Source organism: Delphinus delphis, chromosome 20, assembly GCF_949987515.2.
Source record: "Delphinus delphis chromosome 20, mDelDel1.2, whole genome shotgun sequence".
In the NCBI taxonomy this organism is placed as follows: Eukaryota; Metazoa; Chordata; class Mammalia; order Artiodactyla; family Delphinidae; genus Delphinus; species Delphinus delphis.
The window spans coordinates 16,183,590-16,199,390 of record NC_082702.1 but is presented as its reverse complement, the minus strand read 5'-3'; the positions used below and the strand labels follow the sequence as shown (position 1 = coordinate 16,199,390).

Below are 15,801 nucleotides of genomic sequence, written 5' to 3'. Positions count from 1 at the left end.
CGCGGCCGCCGGGGGCGCGCGTGCGCGCTCCTCTCCCCTTCCACCCCATCCACTCTTCCCCCCGCCCCCGACCTACTTTTCTGTCTCCAAACCCCGCCGCCTGCCTCGTTCCCGGCGACCAGAGCCCCTCCTCCGGGTTCCCCGGCGTTCCATCCGGGCCCGCGTTCCACTCGGGCGGCCCGCCGGCGGGTGCCGGGGCGGCGGCCGCGCTGGCGGCGACGGCGACCTCGCGCCCCGCCGACACCCGGGCCCGCGCACCCGCCCTCCATCGGAGACAGACAGCGCGCGCGCTCCCCGGGGGCTGCCCTCCCCCCGCGCGCGTCGGCCCCGGGCTCGCGCCGCCGCCGCCGCCGCGCGCGCGCAGCTCAAGTAAAGGAGGAAAAAAAAGGGGGAAAAAATAGAAAGCGGCGGCGGCGGCTGCAGCAGCGATCCGCCGCCGCACTGGGCCAGGCCGGGCGGCGGACGCGCGAGCCGGCGACCCAGGGGAGAGGCTGCGGCCATCCAGGGCGGGCCGGGTTAAAAAAAGTCGCGGCGGCGGCGGCTACTCAGGGAAGGAGGCCCGAGGGCCGCGAAGAGCGGGCGGGGGGCGGCTGCGCTGCGTCCCGGAGCCTAGAGCCGCCGGGAGCCGGCCGGCGGGCGAGAGGGCGGAGGCGGCTGCAGGAGCAGCGGCGGCGGCGGCGGCGGCGGCGGCGGCATCTCCTCCTCACATGACCCCACTGTTTGTCCCCGTGATCAGCGCGAGCGGCTCCCGTGTCTCCTCCGTCCCCTCCTGCCGCGCGGCGTGAGCGCCGGGCTCGGGGCCCCCCCGGCCGCCCGCCCCCTCCCCTCCCTCCCTCCCCTCCCCTCCCCTCCCCCCCGGGCCCGGCGCCCCCCCCGCCCCCAGCCCCCCCATGGACATGCTGGACCCGGGTCTGGATCCTGCTGCCTCGGCTACCGCTGCTGCTGCCGCCGCCAGGTAAGGGAGCCCGGCCGATCCGCGCCCCCGCGCGCCCTGGCCCCGGCCCTTCGGCCTGGCGGCCGGGCCGCCATGATCCCGAGCGGCCGCCGGGCCCAGCTCAAAATGGAGGCCGCGAGGGAGGGAGGACCCGCGCGAATATCCCTGGCCCCCTGACCTGGCGGTGCCGCAGCCCCAGACTGGGGCGGGCGGGATGGGGGCCCTGCACCTGGGCGAAGGGGCGGGGGCGCGGGCAACCTTGACCCCCTCTTCTTCCCGTCCTCCCCGCAGTCACGACAAGGGACCCGAGGCAGAGGAGGGCGTCGAGCTGCAGGAAGGTGAGTGCTCGCGGGGCCCACCGGGGCCGCGACCTGCGCCCGGGAGGGCACTGGGAGCGCTCTGGCCCGCGCCACCTCTGACCATCCCCCCTACCCTCCTCCGACCGCAGGCGGGGACGGCCCTGGGGCGGAGGAGCAGACGGCGGTGGCCATCGCCAGCGTCCAGCAGGCGGCGTTCGGCGACCACAACATCCAGTACCAATTCCGCACAGAGAATAATGGAGGACAGGTGAGCCTGCGGGCCCGGAGACCGGCGGGCAAGTGGAGGGTTGAGCCCCGGGTAGAGTGGGCGGGCTGGGAGGGGCTCGGACCTGGCCCCTACCCGGGCCCCAGCGCGGGTCTTCCTTCTCTGCCGCCCCCTGCAGGTGACATACCGCGTAGTCCAGGTGACTGATGGTCAGCTGGACGGCCAGGGCGACACAGCAGGCGCCGTCAGCGTCGTGTCTACGGCTGCCTTCGCGGGGGGGCAGCAGGCTGTGACCCAGGTGGGTGTGGATGGGGCCACCCAGCGCCCCGGCCCCGCTGCTGCCTCTGTGCCCCCAGGTCCCGCAGCGCCCTTCCCACTGGTAGGTGCCCAGCAACCCCCTGGGGGGATGGAGAAGGGACACTGCCTCTGTTCTTGGGGGAGCCCCAGGGGGTGGGGCACGTGGGACCAAGATGCTGCCTTCAGGCCCTCAGGTGAAATTTCTGTTCTGCACAGTGCAACCTGGGGCAAGATCTTTGGAACATTTTTTTTTTGTGAAAGGGGCATCACGATAACAGGAAAGTCTCTTAGGAGTTAAAAGTGGGTCACTTCACTAAGTGATTGCTGAGTATCTGTCGAGTTCCAGGGCTGTGAGGCACAGGGCAGAGTGGCACACACAGAGGGGTTTCCCACTCTCCCTAGAGAATGCAGTAAACATCAAATATGGCAACTAGGGGATGGATTGGGGAACAAAGATGGCTAAGGGTGGCCTCTGTCCTCCTACTCCCTAGGCTGTAATCCAAAATCCCTTCAGCAATGGTGGCAGCCCGGCAGCTGAGGCTGTCAGTGGGGAGGCACGATTTGCCTATTTCCCAGCGTCCAGTGTGGGAGATACCACGGCTGTGTCCGTACAGACCACAGACCAGAGCTTGCAGGCTGGAGGTAAAGGAAGGAAGGGGCCAGGGCGGAAGGCAGGGGAGGCAACAGGCCTAGCAGGGAGGGAAGCTCCCCCGGCCAGGTCTGACTCTGTCCCCAGTTTTAGCACTAACCCCTGCTTTCTCTGCAGGCCAGTTCTATGTCATGATGACGCCCCAGGACGTGCTTCAGACAGGAACGCAGAGGACAATTGCACCCCGGACACACCCCTACTCCCCGTATGTGCAGGAGACCTGGTCCCAGGAGTAGGGGACACTGGGAGGGCCTGGTGTGGGGGCCCAAGGAAGGGAATGTGTTTCTGAAATCAGAGCCAGGCAGTTGAGTACACGGCAGGCAGTTGGTGTATTTTTTGGTCGGTTTTTGTTTCTTTAGTTTAAGTAAAGAAAATGCCATATTCTCTCCTCTCTCTCGTTTTTTCTCTTTCTCTCTCTGCATATGGATACGTGTTGCAAAGATCATTTTTAAGTTTGACTCCTTAATAAACGTTTGGACCAATGGGCTGGAGGTAACATGCACCTATTTTTTTTTTCTTTTCTAGGAAAATCGACGGAACCAGGACACCACGGGATGAGAGAAGGAGAGCTCAACATAATGAAGGTAAGGTCAGGGTGGAGCTGCTGGGCCTCACGGGCACAGCCTGGCCCGGTGCTTGGAGTCACAGATCAGCAGGCATGCGACAAGTACGTGAGAGGTGCTTGTCGAATGCTGGAAAAGCAGAAATGTGGAGGTTCGCTGTCGTGAGCAAATAGGCAGGAGGTGTGAGCTGCAGTGTGTTTAACATCCTGGCTAGTGACTTTGAATTAATTACTAATATTTTAAATGGCAAGTTTCACATTCATGTATGGATTTCCTGCTCCTTTTGGAAAGTTGGGTTGGTCTGGCTCACCTGGACCTGCCTTCCCACGAAGCAGCTGTTTTGCTCAAGCCCTCCCACGCCTCTGCCAGCCTAGCTTCCAGGAGTAGCTCTGGTCTGAGAGAGAGTACATCTGAAGATGAAACTGCGAGAAGTCCATGTCTCTGGCTGAGGCCAGAGCATGTCCAGGGGACACTTCCACCCAAATAGCCATCATTCAGCGGATATTTCCTGAAGGTGGATATTAGGCTGGGCAGTACATGCCCCGTGCCACTAGTCTGGAGTGTCCAGGAAGCTCAGAGTAGTTCAGGCTGTTTGATTGAACACTGACTGGGGGATCAGGTGACGTTTCCCCCAGGGAAGTGGCCTTTGGGAGTGCCTGTCCAGCAGAGGGAAGCACAGGAAGGCAGGGTAGAGTGAGGTTGCTTCGTGGGTGCTGGTTTGGTTAAAGCAGAGGTTCTATGTGGAGTACTTGGGAGGAGAGAGTTGGGAGGGTCAAGGAAGGCCTTGAACGTCAGGGTGAGGACCTGAGAGTCCTGAAGGTGTTTGATTGGGAGGTGGGCTTATGCGGCTGGGATCTAAGCTGCTCAGTGAGTTCAGGCGTTCATTCAGCACATACGTACTGTGTGCCAGCCCCTGTTCTAGGCCTCAGATACAGCAGCAGATAATGGAACAGACACCTTGGCTCTTGCAGGGTGTTCATTCTGGTGGGAGAGACAGAAACTACAGAAAGCTACAATAAGACGTCAGGGAACATAAGTCATGTGTCACGTGAAGGAAGATAAGCCCGGGTAAGGAGATGGAGGGTTATGGCGGCAGTGTGCTCTGTAGGCCTCTCTAGGAGTGACGGCTGAGCAGGGGCCTGAATGGGAAGAGTCCCAGGCAGCGAGGGACAAGCAAGTGCAAACACCCAGGCCTGGGCTGGAACAGACTTGGTGTGTCTGAAGAAGAGCAGGTTTCAGGAAAGATAAGAGGAAGTTGGTGGGGTCGTGGGTGGCCTGGCCAGGGCCAGATCACGTGGGGCCTTGTCAGAGGCCTTCCTGGGGTCCCCATTCCTAGGTTTTTATTCTGCTTCGAGGGGAAGTAAGCAGAGGGATTGTGTGTGGAGGCTGGATGGTGAGGGTGGTGGGGCACCAGAGGTTAGGGAAACGAGAGTTGACTGCAGCTGTGGGCCTCAGACAGGGTGGGGCCTGAACGGGGCTTGTGGGGGCCCGAGCTGTGGGGCGGAGGAGCACAAGGCTGCAGAATCAGGATTTCGTGAATCAGGCTTTCATGACGGGGTCAGGTTCATTTAAAGGGGAGGGTTGAGTGTGAGCTTGGTTTTGGGTGTGATGGGTTTCAGGGGTCTCCAGTTGTCTACCTGGGCAGTCCTGGCTCTACTGCGTACTGGTCGTATGACCTTAGGCTGGTTCTTAACCTCCGCGCCTGTTCAGTCCTCTTAAGAACGCGTTAACGCGACTGACTACCCCAGAGGCTCGTAGTGAGGGTGCAGCGCGCTGAGTCGTGAGCCCCCAGCAGGGTGGTGTGCCGCCTGGTAAGACCACAGCTAACGATCGGGAGACCAGCCAGCCACCCTCCACCCTCCTCGCACTCTGCCTCTCACTGGATTAATCCAGCTCCAAAGTCGTGACTTCTCCTCATCCTGTAAAAATCAGTCTCGCTGCGACCTTGCCCTTGCCCTCCAGCTGTGGCCTGCCCACTCTCTCCTAACCTGCAGTGTTTGACCCACCCTCTGCCTGGCCTCCCCGTACCCTTGGCAGTCTGGCTCATTTCTCTATCAAAACGGCTCTATTTAAGGTCACTCGTGATGACCTCATTGCCAAATCCACTGGCTTCCTTTCCTGTCTGCGCTCCAAGCATCTGACCCTGCCCGTTCCCCTCCTTTCGGGAATGTTCCTTTCTGCTCTACCTGCTCTGATTCTCCTTTCCAGCCTGCTCCTGAGGGCAGGGCTTCACAGTCACGGCTGTCCTCACGAGGTGCTGAATGGGTAGGTCGGAGGGGGAGCTTGGGAGTCCGTGTTTCCACAAGTTCCCCAGGTGACTCTTCACGATGGGCGAGGTTTGGAAAGTGCTTTGGCTGTTAGCGTTTCTGGAGGTCCAGCCCCTTCTTCTAGCGGTCTCAGGAGAGTGAAACATCAGGCCCAGGGATGGTCAGTATCCCCGAGACCCTATCCCCGGTTGTCGGTGTTTGTCATTTCTCCCGGGAGTGCGTCTGCGAGCTTTATCCAGAAAAGTATGTGATTCCAAAAAGGAGAGACTGCCCCCTGATGCCCTCCCAGGGCTTCCCCTGCCCCCCGCACTGCACAAAGCTGTCTTTCTGCTCCATCTCTCTGGATCTCCTTTGCACCCATATTTTGAAGTGCCCGTTCAGAATCTCCATTTTTGGTTGTCCTTGAAACACCTCACACTCAACTTGTCCAAGACAGAACCTTCTGTCCCTCCTTCCCAAAGCCTCCCTTTTCCAGAGTAGCAAAAGGCACCCCTGTCCTGATTACCGCAGCCGGACTTGAGAGCCAGGCCATTTCGGCTCTGCCCTGTTCCCTCCCATCCACAAGCCCTGAGACGCTGTGCCGAAGTGGACTTCAAATCAGCCCTGTCTCCTTTTTCCCTCTTTCCCACATTTCTTGGTACCACAGGGGCCCATCTCTGGGCCGCAGATGCTTCAGGGGCCTGAGGGAGTCAGGATACTTAGTGTGGCAGAAAGGGGAGTGGTGATCCCTGTGGAGAACTGGGGTCTGTGTGTCTGTCCTGCCTGAAGGGTGACTGCATGGTGCCAGCCATCGCTGCCGTGTCAGAATTTGGGCCCACTACTGCCAGAACCTCTGAGGAGCCAGAAATCTAGGTCTTTATATGAAGTCTGATTTTTGAGTTGCTTTTTCTATGCATCGGTTTCCACTCGTACTGTTACTAATTTATTTCTTCTGCTTAATTTGCTGGGGGTTTTCCCCTGTCTCGCAAGATGATTTTAAGCCTGCCTTTTTTCTCAATTTAAGCCTTTACAGTTGCGAATTCCAGTCCAATGCTGCTTTAGCTCCATCCCATTTGGATAGGTTGTGCTCTCTTGTCATTCAGTTAAAGATATTTCCAGTTTTCCTTATGATTTCTTTGAGCCATGGCTTATTTGGAAGCGTGTTGTTTAACTACGAATGTTTATGGATTTTTTGGCTATCTTTTTGTTATTGCTTTTTAAGTGAGTTTTGTTGTGGTCAGAGAACATACTCTATGTATATAATTTCAGTTATTTGAAATTCGTTGAGACTTAGTTTTACGGCCCCAAATACGGTCTATTTTGGTGAAAGTTTCTGTGTGTGTTTGAAAAGACAGTGTATCTGCTGCTGTGTGTGGAGTGTTCCGTCGGGGGTATAGGTCAGGTTGACTGACAGTGTTCAGGTTTTCTATCCTCATTTTTTTATCTACTTGTCCTGTCAATTGCTGAGGAGTGTTGATGTCTTACATTTGTGGATTTGCCCATTTCTCCCATTAGTCCTGGCAGATTTTGCTTCTAAATTGTGTTTTAAATGTTGTATGGGTGTGACTTAAGACTTCTGAGAAACGGACATGGCCTTGGCTTTAACTGGTCTTCCTCCATTTCGGTTGTGCCGAAGTGGTCTTCCCAAGCCACAGGCCTGACCGCATTGCCAAGAAAGGCCCTAGACTCGAGGGCCTAGACCCCTAGGGGAAGAGAAGACAAGGTCCAGACCTGCTAGCAGGGCATTCAGGGGTTCTCAACCTGTTTCTGCAATCTATTCCTGCCACCCTGCGCCACCCCCTGCACCCTCCAAGGTGTTTCCATATCACCGTTTCTGGGTTTCTTGATGCCTGTCGGCCTGATGTCCTTCCTCTCAGAAACCAGCCCAAATGTTTCCTTTCTAAATCCTTCTCTGAAGATATGCCCCACCTCACTCCATGCAGAATGCATCATTCCCCAGGCACTCGGTACAGTCTTCAGTTATAACACACAGTCCTGTGGCGTCGGTGTCTCCTGTTCACGTGCATGTCACGCTGGTGCTGTGAGTGCCAGCAGGACAGAGGTTGAGTCCACCATGGACTTCAGCCTCGCGGAGTGCCCTGCACACAGTAGGGCAGGCAGTAAATTTTGAAGAAGCAAATGCGAACTGCTGTCCCCCGCCCCCGCATCCCTGCCCCCGGTGGCTTGAAGTGAGGAGTGTGTGGGGGATGCAGCTGCAGCACGGAGCCCAGGCTCAGGAATGTCGGGCTGCGGGAGGGTAGAGGAAGGAACTGGGCAGCCATCTGCTCTAGAGCTCCTCAGCTGAACCCCTAGAGTAGAGCGCGCTGCTGAGGGACATGGTGGCCAGTGCTGCCAGACCTGGGCAGACCCTTAGCTCCGCTGCTGTTTTGGACCACAGAGTCCCCAAAGACCGTAAGACAGGGTCGTCCTCGCTGGGAAAGTTCACTCACCACGGTAGTGCTGGGGCCCAGGTCTGCACTCGCTGACCCCAGGGCCAGGGTCAGGTGAAGCTCAATACTGGGCATCATCTTACCGTGGTAGGGGGAGGTTTTGGCGGAAAGAGAGGAGAGGGAGGGAGGAAGCGAGTCCACGTGGGAGGATGTTGTCACCGAGGCCAAAGTGGGGGGCTCTTGGAAGGACCGGTCAGCAGCGAGTGGGCAAAAGCAAGTACCCGGAGAAGACAGCTGGATGTGCCTGTTAGTGGCCAGGCCCACCCTTTGAGGGAGAGTCGGGTCGGGGGGTGGGGCTGGCCTCAGCGGAGGAGAGGAGTCAGGGGCAAGCTTCTGGCCCACCCCATCTTTCTCACGCTCACCCGACCCCTCTCCCAGTCTCCCAACCCTGAGAAAATACCCCTTGGCCCTCCTTGCCAGGTCCCACCTACGGTCCCCGCTCCTCTATAGACACCACCTGCATTTGTCCATGGGCTGCCCTGGCAGGGGGATGAGAGTGTGTGGGTGAGAGTCACAGGGGCAGCTGGGCTTTCTTGTGTGTCCCCAGCAATTGCCTAGTACGAAGGGCTGGGATAGCTTTGTTCAGTGAGCCCCAAACCAGGGGTCTCAGGCTGCCATGCAGGCAGACCCCAGGCCGCCGTCATAGGTCACGACGGGCCAGATGAGAAGACAGGGCAAAGACACATACGAGTCCTGCCTGAAGGGGGCAGCTTCCCCGCAACTCAGCAGACAGAGTGAGGTTGTGGTGTTTTATGAAATAAATCACAAATCTGGACTTTTCAAGTGAAATATGCCAGTAGTTTGTCAAACCTGGCCTTCAAGAGAGGGTTCGTAGCGCTTCTTCCTGGGTGACCCAGTGCCCTGATGGGCCAGGCCCCTGAGAGCCGCAGTGCCAGCCAGGGAAGCTGAGACTTGCTGCGGGGGCCCTGGAAAAGGACTTCCAGTGGAGGTGAGACGTGGTCAGACCGTGATTTTAAAGATGAAAAGAGAAATAGGATCACGGGGCCCAGAGCTGTGGGGAGACCTGAGCACCATGGAGAATCAAATGCAGGGGCTGTGGGGACTGGAGAAGGGTGCCCGGGTCCTGTGTAAAGGGCTCTGGCCCATTCTTGCCTGCCAAGAACACGTGCCCACTGTGGCCACAACTCCAGTTTTCAAAAGAGGCCAATTGTTAGGTGAAGTTTCCTGATTTTTAAATGTTGAATCAGATTTTTGAAAACACGCTGGACGGGTAAAGCGAACCCTGCAGCCCCCCAGCTGTCGATTCTGCCTTGAGGTACGTGTGGCACTTGAGGGTTCCTCTTGAGGAGCGATGTGGAGTGGGCTGGAGCCAGCTGCCTGGGTTCAGATCGGAGCCCCGCACTTGTTGGCGGTGTGACCTTGGGTGGCCTCGGCTCTCATGGCACCTGCCTTAGGAGGTGAATCGCCCGGGCACAGAGGGAGTGCTGTGAACGTAGCCTCGTTCTTGCTGTTCTTGCTGCAGTGGAGCGGAGGCGGAGGGACAAGATCAACAACTGGATCGTCCAGCTTTCAAAAATCATTCCAGATTGTAATGCAGATAATAGCAAGACAGGAGCGGTGAGTGCCCTCCGGCCCTCAGTGCTGTTGCGGCCTGTCCCCGACCCCTTGCGGAGAGTCTGCCTGGCCGCCAGAGGCGGGAGCCGCCCGGGGCCGAGCCGGTGGGCGGCGGGCGGCGGCCAGCGGGCGGTGCTGACGCTCATGCCCACCCCCCAGAGTAAAGGAGGGATCCTGTCGAAGGCCTGCGACTACATCCGGGAGCTGCGCCAGACCAACCAGCGCATGCAGGAGGCCTTCAAGGAGGCCGAGCGGCTGCAGATGGACAGTGAGCTCCTGAGGCAGCAGGTGAGCGGCAGGCCTGGGCGGGTGGCGAGGCGCGCCCAGGAACCCCAGGACGCGGGGAGCCAGCCCCGGCTGCCTGTGCCCCGTCGTGTCTGGCAGATCGAGGAGCTGAAGAACGAGAACGCCGTGCTCCGCGCCCAGCTGCAGCAGCACAACCTGGAGATGGTGGGCGAGAGCGCCCGGCAGTGACGCCGTCCGCAGCGTGCGGCGCGGGCCGCCTCCGGGCCCCTGCCGTCCCTTTCCCCAGCCCTTAGCACAGAGAGGGACAGACGCCCCTCCCCCAGCTGCGTTTTTTATAGTAGATTTTTAACAAAAAACGGGGAGAAATAATGAATTTCTGTGGATAAGCACCCACTGCTCTCCTCAACTTGGAAACAATATCCTCCCTGCCCGTCTGTCTGTCTCCCTTCTCCCGGCCCCTACTCAGCCCTGGCACTTCTAGTGGCCTCACCTGGAGGCAAGAGGAAGGAGGACAGAGCCCCTGCCATACCCCACTGCCTCCTTGGACTCTAGAGGTACTGAGACAGGGTGCTTATGGGAAGGAGGGGAGCCTTTGGGGGGCCAGCCCTGGGGCCTGGACCTAAGCAGGGAGGCCATGTCCCACCCCACCTCTTGTTTCTGGAACCCTGCTCCCCTTTGGGTGTGTGAGTGTGTTCTAATTTTCTTTATGGAAAAAAATGGACAAAAAAAAATAGAGAGAGAGAGAGGTATTTAACTGCAATAAACTGGCCCCATGTGGCCCCGCCTTGTCTGTCTGTGTATCTGTCCATCTCAGGTGTGGGGAGGGAGTCCGGGGTCTGTGCAGGGCTCCTGAGGGCAGGGCTTCCCTCTTGTGTTGGTGGCTGTGTGCTGGTCCCTGCCATCCAGTACCGCCTGGTACCCAGTCTGTTGGTTGTGTGGATGAAGGAATTAAGGAATGAATGGCCTCGTGGAGGCCCCAGGTGTTGCATATGTGGTGTGGGGGACAGGGGGAGCCAGGGTCAAGGACATGTCCCATGTGTTTGGAGGAGAGGCTGGGGTCTTCGTGTCACCAGTTCCTAAGCAGGACTGGCTCCTGGCCCTGCTCTTCTGGGCTGACGCCCTCCCCTCTGCATCAGCCAATGGTGGGGCCTGGCCTTGAGCACCCCCACCCCCAGGGAGGGCAGATGGCCAGGAAGCCAGGCTTGGCCCGTCAGCCTGTCGCCTTGCGCTGCAACTCTGGCGCCTGTGCTGTGACCCCTGCCCCTGGTTGATGATGAAACCTGGCCTGAGTTGAGATGCAGTGATGCCTGGCAGTGCCGGGCGATGCTGCTGTGTCTCCCCGTGCAACCCCAGCCACTCCCAGCATCTAGGCCTGGTCACCTGACTGAGCTCGCCACGCTGCGCCCATCCCAGATGCCCCCAGCTGGCTTCTTCCTTCCAAGGGCCCCGTCTCCTCTCCTCCTCTGTCTGAGAGTGAGGTTGTGTGCAGCTGGAGGGGCCTAACAGAATGAGTGGGGAGGCAAATGGCAGGGAACAGCATTACTTCCCAGGGGCCCCCCACTTTTGTGCTCTTTGAGTGGGCCCTGGCAGCAGTTTGGGGCCAGGAAGAAGAGTTCATTCCTTGACAGCACCATCCCCAGGTTCGTAGGGTTAACACTGGATGGCCCTAGAGTGAGTCGGAGAGGGAAAATGGCCAAGGGGCCATCTCTGGAGTCAAGGTTTGCTGTTCTCCTGGGCCGTGTGCGCTCTAAGATGGTTCAGGTCATGGGTAGCAATGAAGTTGCCGCAGTCGGGCAGCCTCCGCTCAGCTCCCCTTCGCATGGTGGGCAGGGAGCCGGCCCTCTGAAGGAAAGCCTGGGTTGTCAGTGTTTGCCGACGTCTGTGGCGTAAGGACTCCCACATCAGTGGTTTCAAGGTGCCAACACGATGCCCCTAACTTTGGAGTTGGGATGGGACGCGCACAAGCTGCTCGTTGAGCCATATGGGCCAGGTCCGGCAGACCCACCGTGCCCTCCTGTGTTTTCTGGGAGGCAGGAAAGCCTGGGGATGAGGGCACAGGCCCCAGTCAGGCTGCCCGGGCTGAAGTCCCGACTGCCTCTGGCTGGCCGAGCTTGGGCAGCGCCCTCACCTTTGCCTGCAGCTCCTCTCCTGAAAAGTGAAGAAAGTAAGTCTCAGGTGGGCATGGTGGACTCCTCTCTCAGGAGCAGGATCTAGGAAGCCTGGCCCCTGGGGTCAGTGGCTGAGAAGGCAGCTAGCACCCTGAATACAGAGCAGAGCCCAGGATGGGTCAGGTAGGAGCTGCCCAGAGGATAGGTGGCACAGGCCGAGTTAACCCAAAAGTGAGGCAATACACCTGCCGGCTCATGAGGTGCAGTCAGATGTTAGCTATTACCGTCACCACTGTCTTTTTTGGCCAAAAGTTCGCAGGAACATTTCCCAGATACCAGGGCCACATCTTAAGTTTCTGACACTTGAAAAACCCTACAGGTGGGGCTTCCCTGGAGGTCCAGTGGTTAAGACTTTGCCTTCCAATGCAGTGGGTGCGGGTTCCATCTCTGGTCGGGGAGCTAAGATCCCACAGGCCTCATGGCCAAAAACCAAAACAAAACAGAAGCAATATTGTAACAAATTCAATAAAGACTTTAAAAGTGGTCCACATCAAAGAAAAAAAAAAAGACCCCATACGTGTTCTGGGGGCTCCTGTCGACACAGACTCCTGCACGTGGCCGTCACGGTGTTCCCTGCCCGGCAAGTGACAGCCATATGGCATGTGAATGAGGAGGCCGGGGAAGGGTGGGGAAGGAGGGCGCCTCACTCCTGCTCATCGACCAGTTCAGCTGCTGGGGCAAAAGGTGGAATTTTTTCTGAAATCAACAGGGTGATGTCATGTTGGGGAAAGTGTTTCCCAGGTGGCTGGCAAGAGGCGTGTGTCTGTGGTCGCGTCTGTCCCACCTCCTGGACACACCTCTGCTGGCTGAGGGTGACACAACCCTGTTCCCTGTCACTCTGTTCCCGCTTATCTCTCCCGCCTTTTCGGCGCCACCACCTTCTTGGAAATGAGTTGGGCCAAAGGGGAGGGGGCTTAGCATCCCCGCCCCCCCTCCCCCAGGAGGCCCCATAAAAGCAACTGTAACTGGGCTCCCAGACACCAGAGCAAGTCCTAGACGTAACAGGACAGCCAGACGGACGGCACAATGGCACTGAACGCGCAGATCCGGGCCACCTGCCTCTTGCTTCTCCTGGTCAGCCTGACCAGTGGCTTCGTTCTCCCACCCCAGGTGAGAGCCCACAGGGTCTGGGCCCAGGAGGGCAGCCAGAATCGCAACGGAGAGCCAGGCCCCTGGGAGGGGACAGCGGAGGGCAGCAGGAGGCCCCAGCACGGGCCAGAGCTCAGGGCAAGCAAAGGGGGACAGACAGCTGCTCGAAGTGCAGAGATGGGGTACTGAGTAGCAGGGACTGGGGGCCCTGATCTAATTCCACAGTTATTTATTGAGGGCCTACTCTGTGTTAAGTCCTCTTCTAGACAGTGGTGACCAAGCAGTGAACAAGGTAGATGAGAGAAGAATCTCGTGGCGCTTGCATCCTGGTCAGGGAAATTAGTCAGTGAACTTAAAACAAGTGAACACTTGTGTTCAGTAAATGCTATTCGTGAATAACATAAAAGATGGTGGAAGAGTGGTGATGTGGGTTGGCTTCTTTACCTGGCATCAAGGGCTGGCTCTTTTGTGAGAAAATGTTATTTGACCTATGACAGGGAGGAGAAGAGAAGGGGGCAGCCAGCCAAGACCAAGGTGGGGCAAGCATGGTGTGCCTGAGGACTAGAGGGCTTGGTAAGGGAAGGAGATGGTGCTTCGAGAGGAGACCGAGGGGTGGCCATGCCACGTCTTGTGGGCAACTGTGCAAACGCTGATCTTCCTCCAAGCACAGGGGAAGCCCTGTAGGCTTTTAAGCCGAGATCTGACGGATAACCCATGCGGAACGGGTTGTAAGGGACAAGATACAGGCAGGGACTGGCCTCCAGGCCACGGAGAGTGCTACGGAAGAGTGAGCAGCTGTGGAGAGAGAAGACAGATCTGGGATGTTTGTAGGCAGGAGAACCACCCGTGGGAAGGTGCGGAAAGGCCACAACGTAAGGCCACTCCTAGGATTCCAGCTGAACCAGCGGACCCAACCCCTGGGGAGGAGCTGGTCGGTGGGAGCGAGACTGAGAGCTCTGCCGGGGCCCTGCCGTCCTCAATTCCCCTTTTGCTTTCACAGACAAGCCAGCTTGCAGACCTCCAGACCCAGGACACAGCAGGAGCTGCAGCTGGCTTGACGGTGAGGTCCCCTGGCACTCCCTTCAGAGCCTCCCACGCCTTCCCATGCCTACGCCCCGCTCACTGCCCTTCTTTCCCACAGCCCGTGCTCCAGAGGCTGAGACGAGACACCCACATCCCCATCTGCACGTTCTGCTGCGGCTGCTGTTTTAAAGCAACATGTGGGTTATGCTGCAGAACATAGAGCAGCCCCTGCTGCCCTGCCCCCGGTCCCTTATTTATTCCTGCTACCCTCCAACCCTCAGTGAACGGTCTTGGAATAAAATGTCCGGTTCTAGCTCTTATTTTCCAAACCAGAGTCTATTGTCTTTTCTCCCTGCCAAAGGCCTATGCCAGAGGCTCGTTGTGGCCCCTGTCTTGGGAGGGCCAGTGCTCGGTGGGGTGTGCGGGGTTGGTGTGTACTGGGGCTTGCAAGGAAGCTTGTTGAGGGATATTTGGTTTCTGTTCTTCCCATCTTTCCCCACTTCAGAAAACGTCGAATTTATGTTGCAACAGCAGGGAATGAAAGTTAAAGTTTCCTCCTTACAATCTTCTGCAATTTACAGGGGTAAATTCACATGCCTAGCAAGGGTTCTCAGAGTAAGGTCTGGGGACTACTCCAGGGCTCCACAAGGTGGAAACTACTAAGATGTTTCCCGTCTTTCTCACTCTCATTCCCTCGTGAGTGGACAGCGAGGCCCCATGACGTGTGAGGACGTCATCCTTCTGACGTCTGGTAGATTGTGTGCTTGTGTATCTTGTGCTTTAAAAATTTCTGTTTCAATTTCTAATAGGTTAAGCATCTATAGATATAACTCACTAGAACACAAGGTTTTTGAAGTTCTCAATAAGCTTTCAGAGTATAAAGGGGTCCTGAGACCAAAACACTTGAGAACCACTGGCCTTCAGGGACCACTAGGTGACGCAAATGAGTGAGATGTGATGGATTTGTTTCACAGGAGCATCTTCACTTATATTCTCTCAATAACAACATACTTTGCATAGGAGATACGTAGGGCAATACTGTTCATCTCCACAAGCGGTTGAATTCCCTCCCTTGCTTCTTGAAAACTGTATCCCTCTCCATTTATCTGATTTCCCCACTTTTGATAGAAGAAATGCAAGATGCATTTCACTATCATCTTAGCCCATGAGAACACCTCAGCACTAGCGTGACGATAAAGGGCCTCGGCCATTTGGCCTCAATGTTGCATAAAGATAGGGAGTGGGGAGGCCTGGGGCCCCATCTAAAGAGGGCTAAAGAGGGCTGCCAGGCATAGCTGCCGTGCCCACAGGCAGGCGACACATGGCCAGAGCACCTTTTCAAGAGAAGGTGGCGGGCTTCCCTGGTGGCGCAGTGGTTGAGAGTCCGCCTGCCGATGCAGGGAACACGGGTTCGTGCCCCGGTCCGGGAGGATCCCACATGCTGCGGAGTGGCTGGGCCCGTGAGCCATGGCCGCTGAGCCTGCGCGTCCGGAGCCTGTGCTCTGCAATGGGAGAGGCCACAACAGTGAGAAGCCCGCGTACCGGCAAAAAAAAAAAAAAAGAGAAGGTGGCAATCCTTATTTTATGTGAAATTTCCTGATCTTTAAAATATTGACAACTGATGAAAGGAATCTGATTTTTTAAAAATCAACACCCTAGGAGCCAAACCAAACCCAGCTGGGAGCCAGATCAGGCCCGTACACTACCGACTCCTGCCTCGGAAGCCACGAGAGGTTGGTCCTCTGGGAGAGGTTTTCCTGAACAGAGGCCGAAGGATGGGGAGAGGAAGACTTGGGGAGCTTGGCGTCCTTTTAGCTGCGGGATCTCACAGGCATCCTCCTCTTGCTCTGAAACCCCACTTCCCCATCTGTAAAAGGACAGAAGCCTCCACAGTACTCAGATCGTTGGGCTGTTGAGATGCTCAGAGAGGGAGGAGTGTGAGTGGAAACTGTCAAATACCTCATCAATGCAAAGGATTCGTATTGACAGAGGAGGTGGAGGCCTCTCAGACCCTCCTGATGAATAAACACCGGGAG

The 15,801-nt window shown here is 57.6% G+C and overlaps 2 protein-coding genes across 3 annotated transcripts; both read left to right on the top strand.

Annotated features, from left to right (window-relative positions):
- The first annotated feature begins 758 nt into the window (after nt 1–758).
- USF2 (upstream transcription factor 2, c-fos interacting) lies at nt 759–10,275 on the top strand. Of its 2 annotated transcripts, none has more exons than XM_059999453.2 (10): nt 759–955; nt 1,226–1,272; nt 1,383–1,501; nt 1,638–1,757; nt 2,248–2,398; nt 2,523–2,610; nt 2,931–2,989; nt 9,148–9,242; nt 9,399–9,527; nt 9,624–10,275. In XM_059999453.2, exons 1-10 carry the CDS (start codon nt 891–893, stop codon nt 9,711–9,713), a joined length of 963 nt encoding a protein of 320 aa, XP_059855436.1. In that variant the 5' UTR covers nt 759–890; the 3' UTR covers nt 9,714–10,275. The 2 variants fall into 2 exon arrangements, with proteins under 2 accessions (XP_059855436.1, XP_059855435.1); XM_059999452.2 differs by having other exon boundaries at nt 1,638–1,838.
- Nucleotides 10,276–12,616: 2,341 nt separating this feature from the next.
- On the top strand, nt 12,617–14,106 carry HAMP (hepcidin antimicrobial peptide). The gene is made up of 3 exons (XM_059999517.1): nt 12,617–12,763; nt 13,743–13,802; nt 13,884–14,106. Exons 1-3 carry the CDS (start codon nt 12,680–12,682, stop codon nt 13,983–13,985), a joined length of 246 nt encoding a protein of 81 aa, XP_059855500.1. The 5' UTR covers nt 12,617–12,679; the 3' UTR covers nt 13,986–14,106.
- The last annotated feature ends 1,695 nt before the right edge of the window (nt 14,107–15,801 follow it).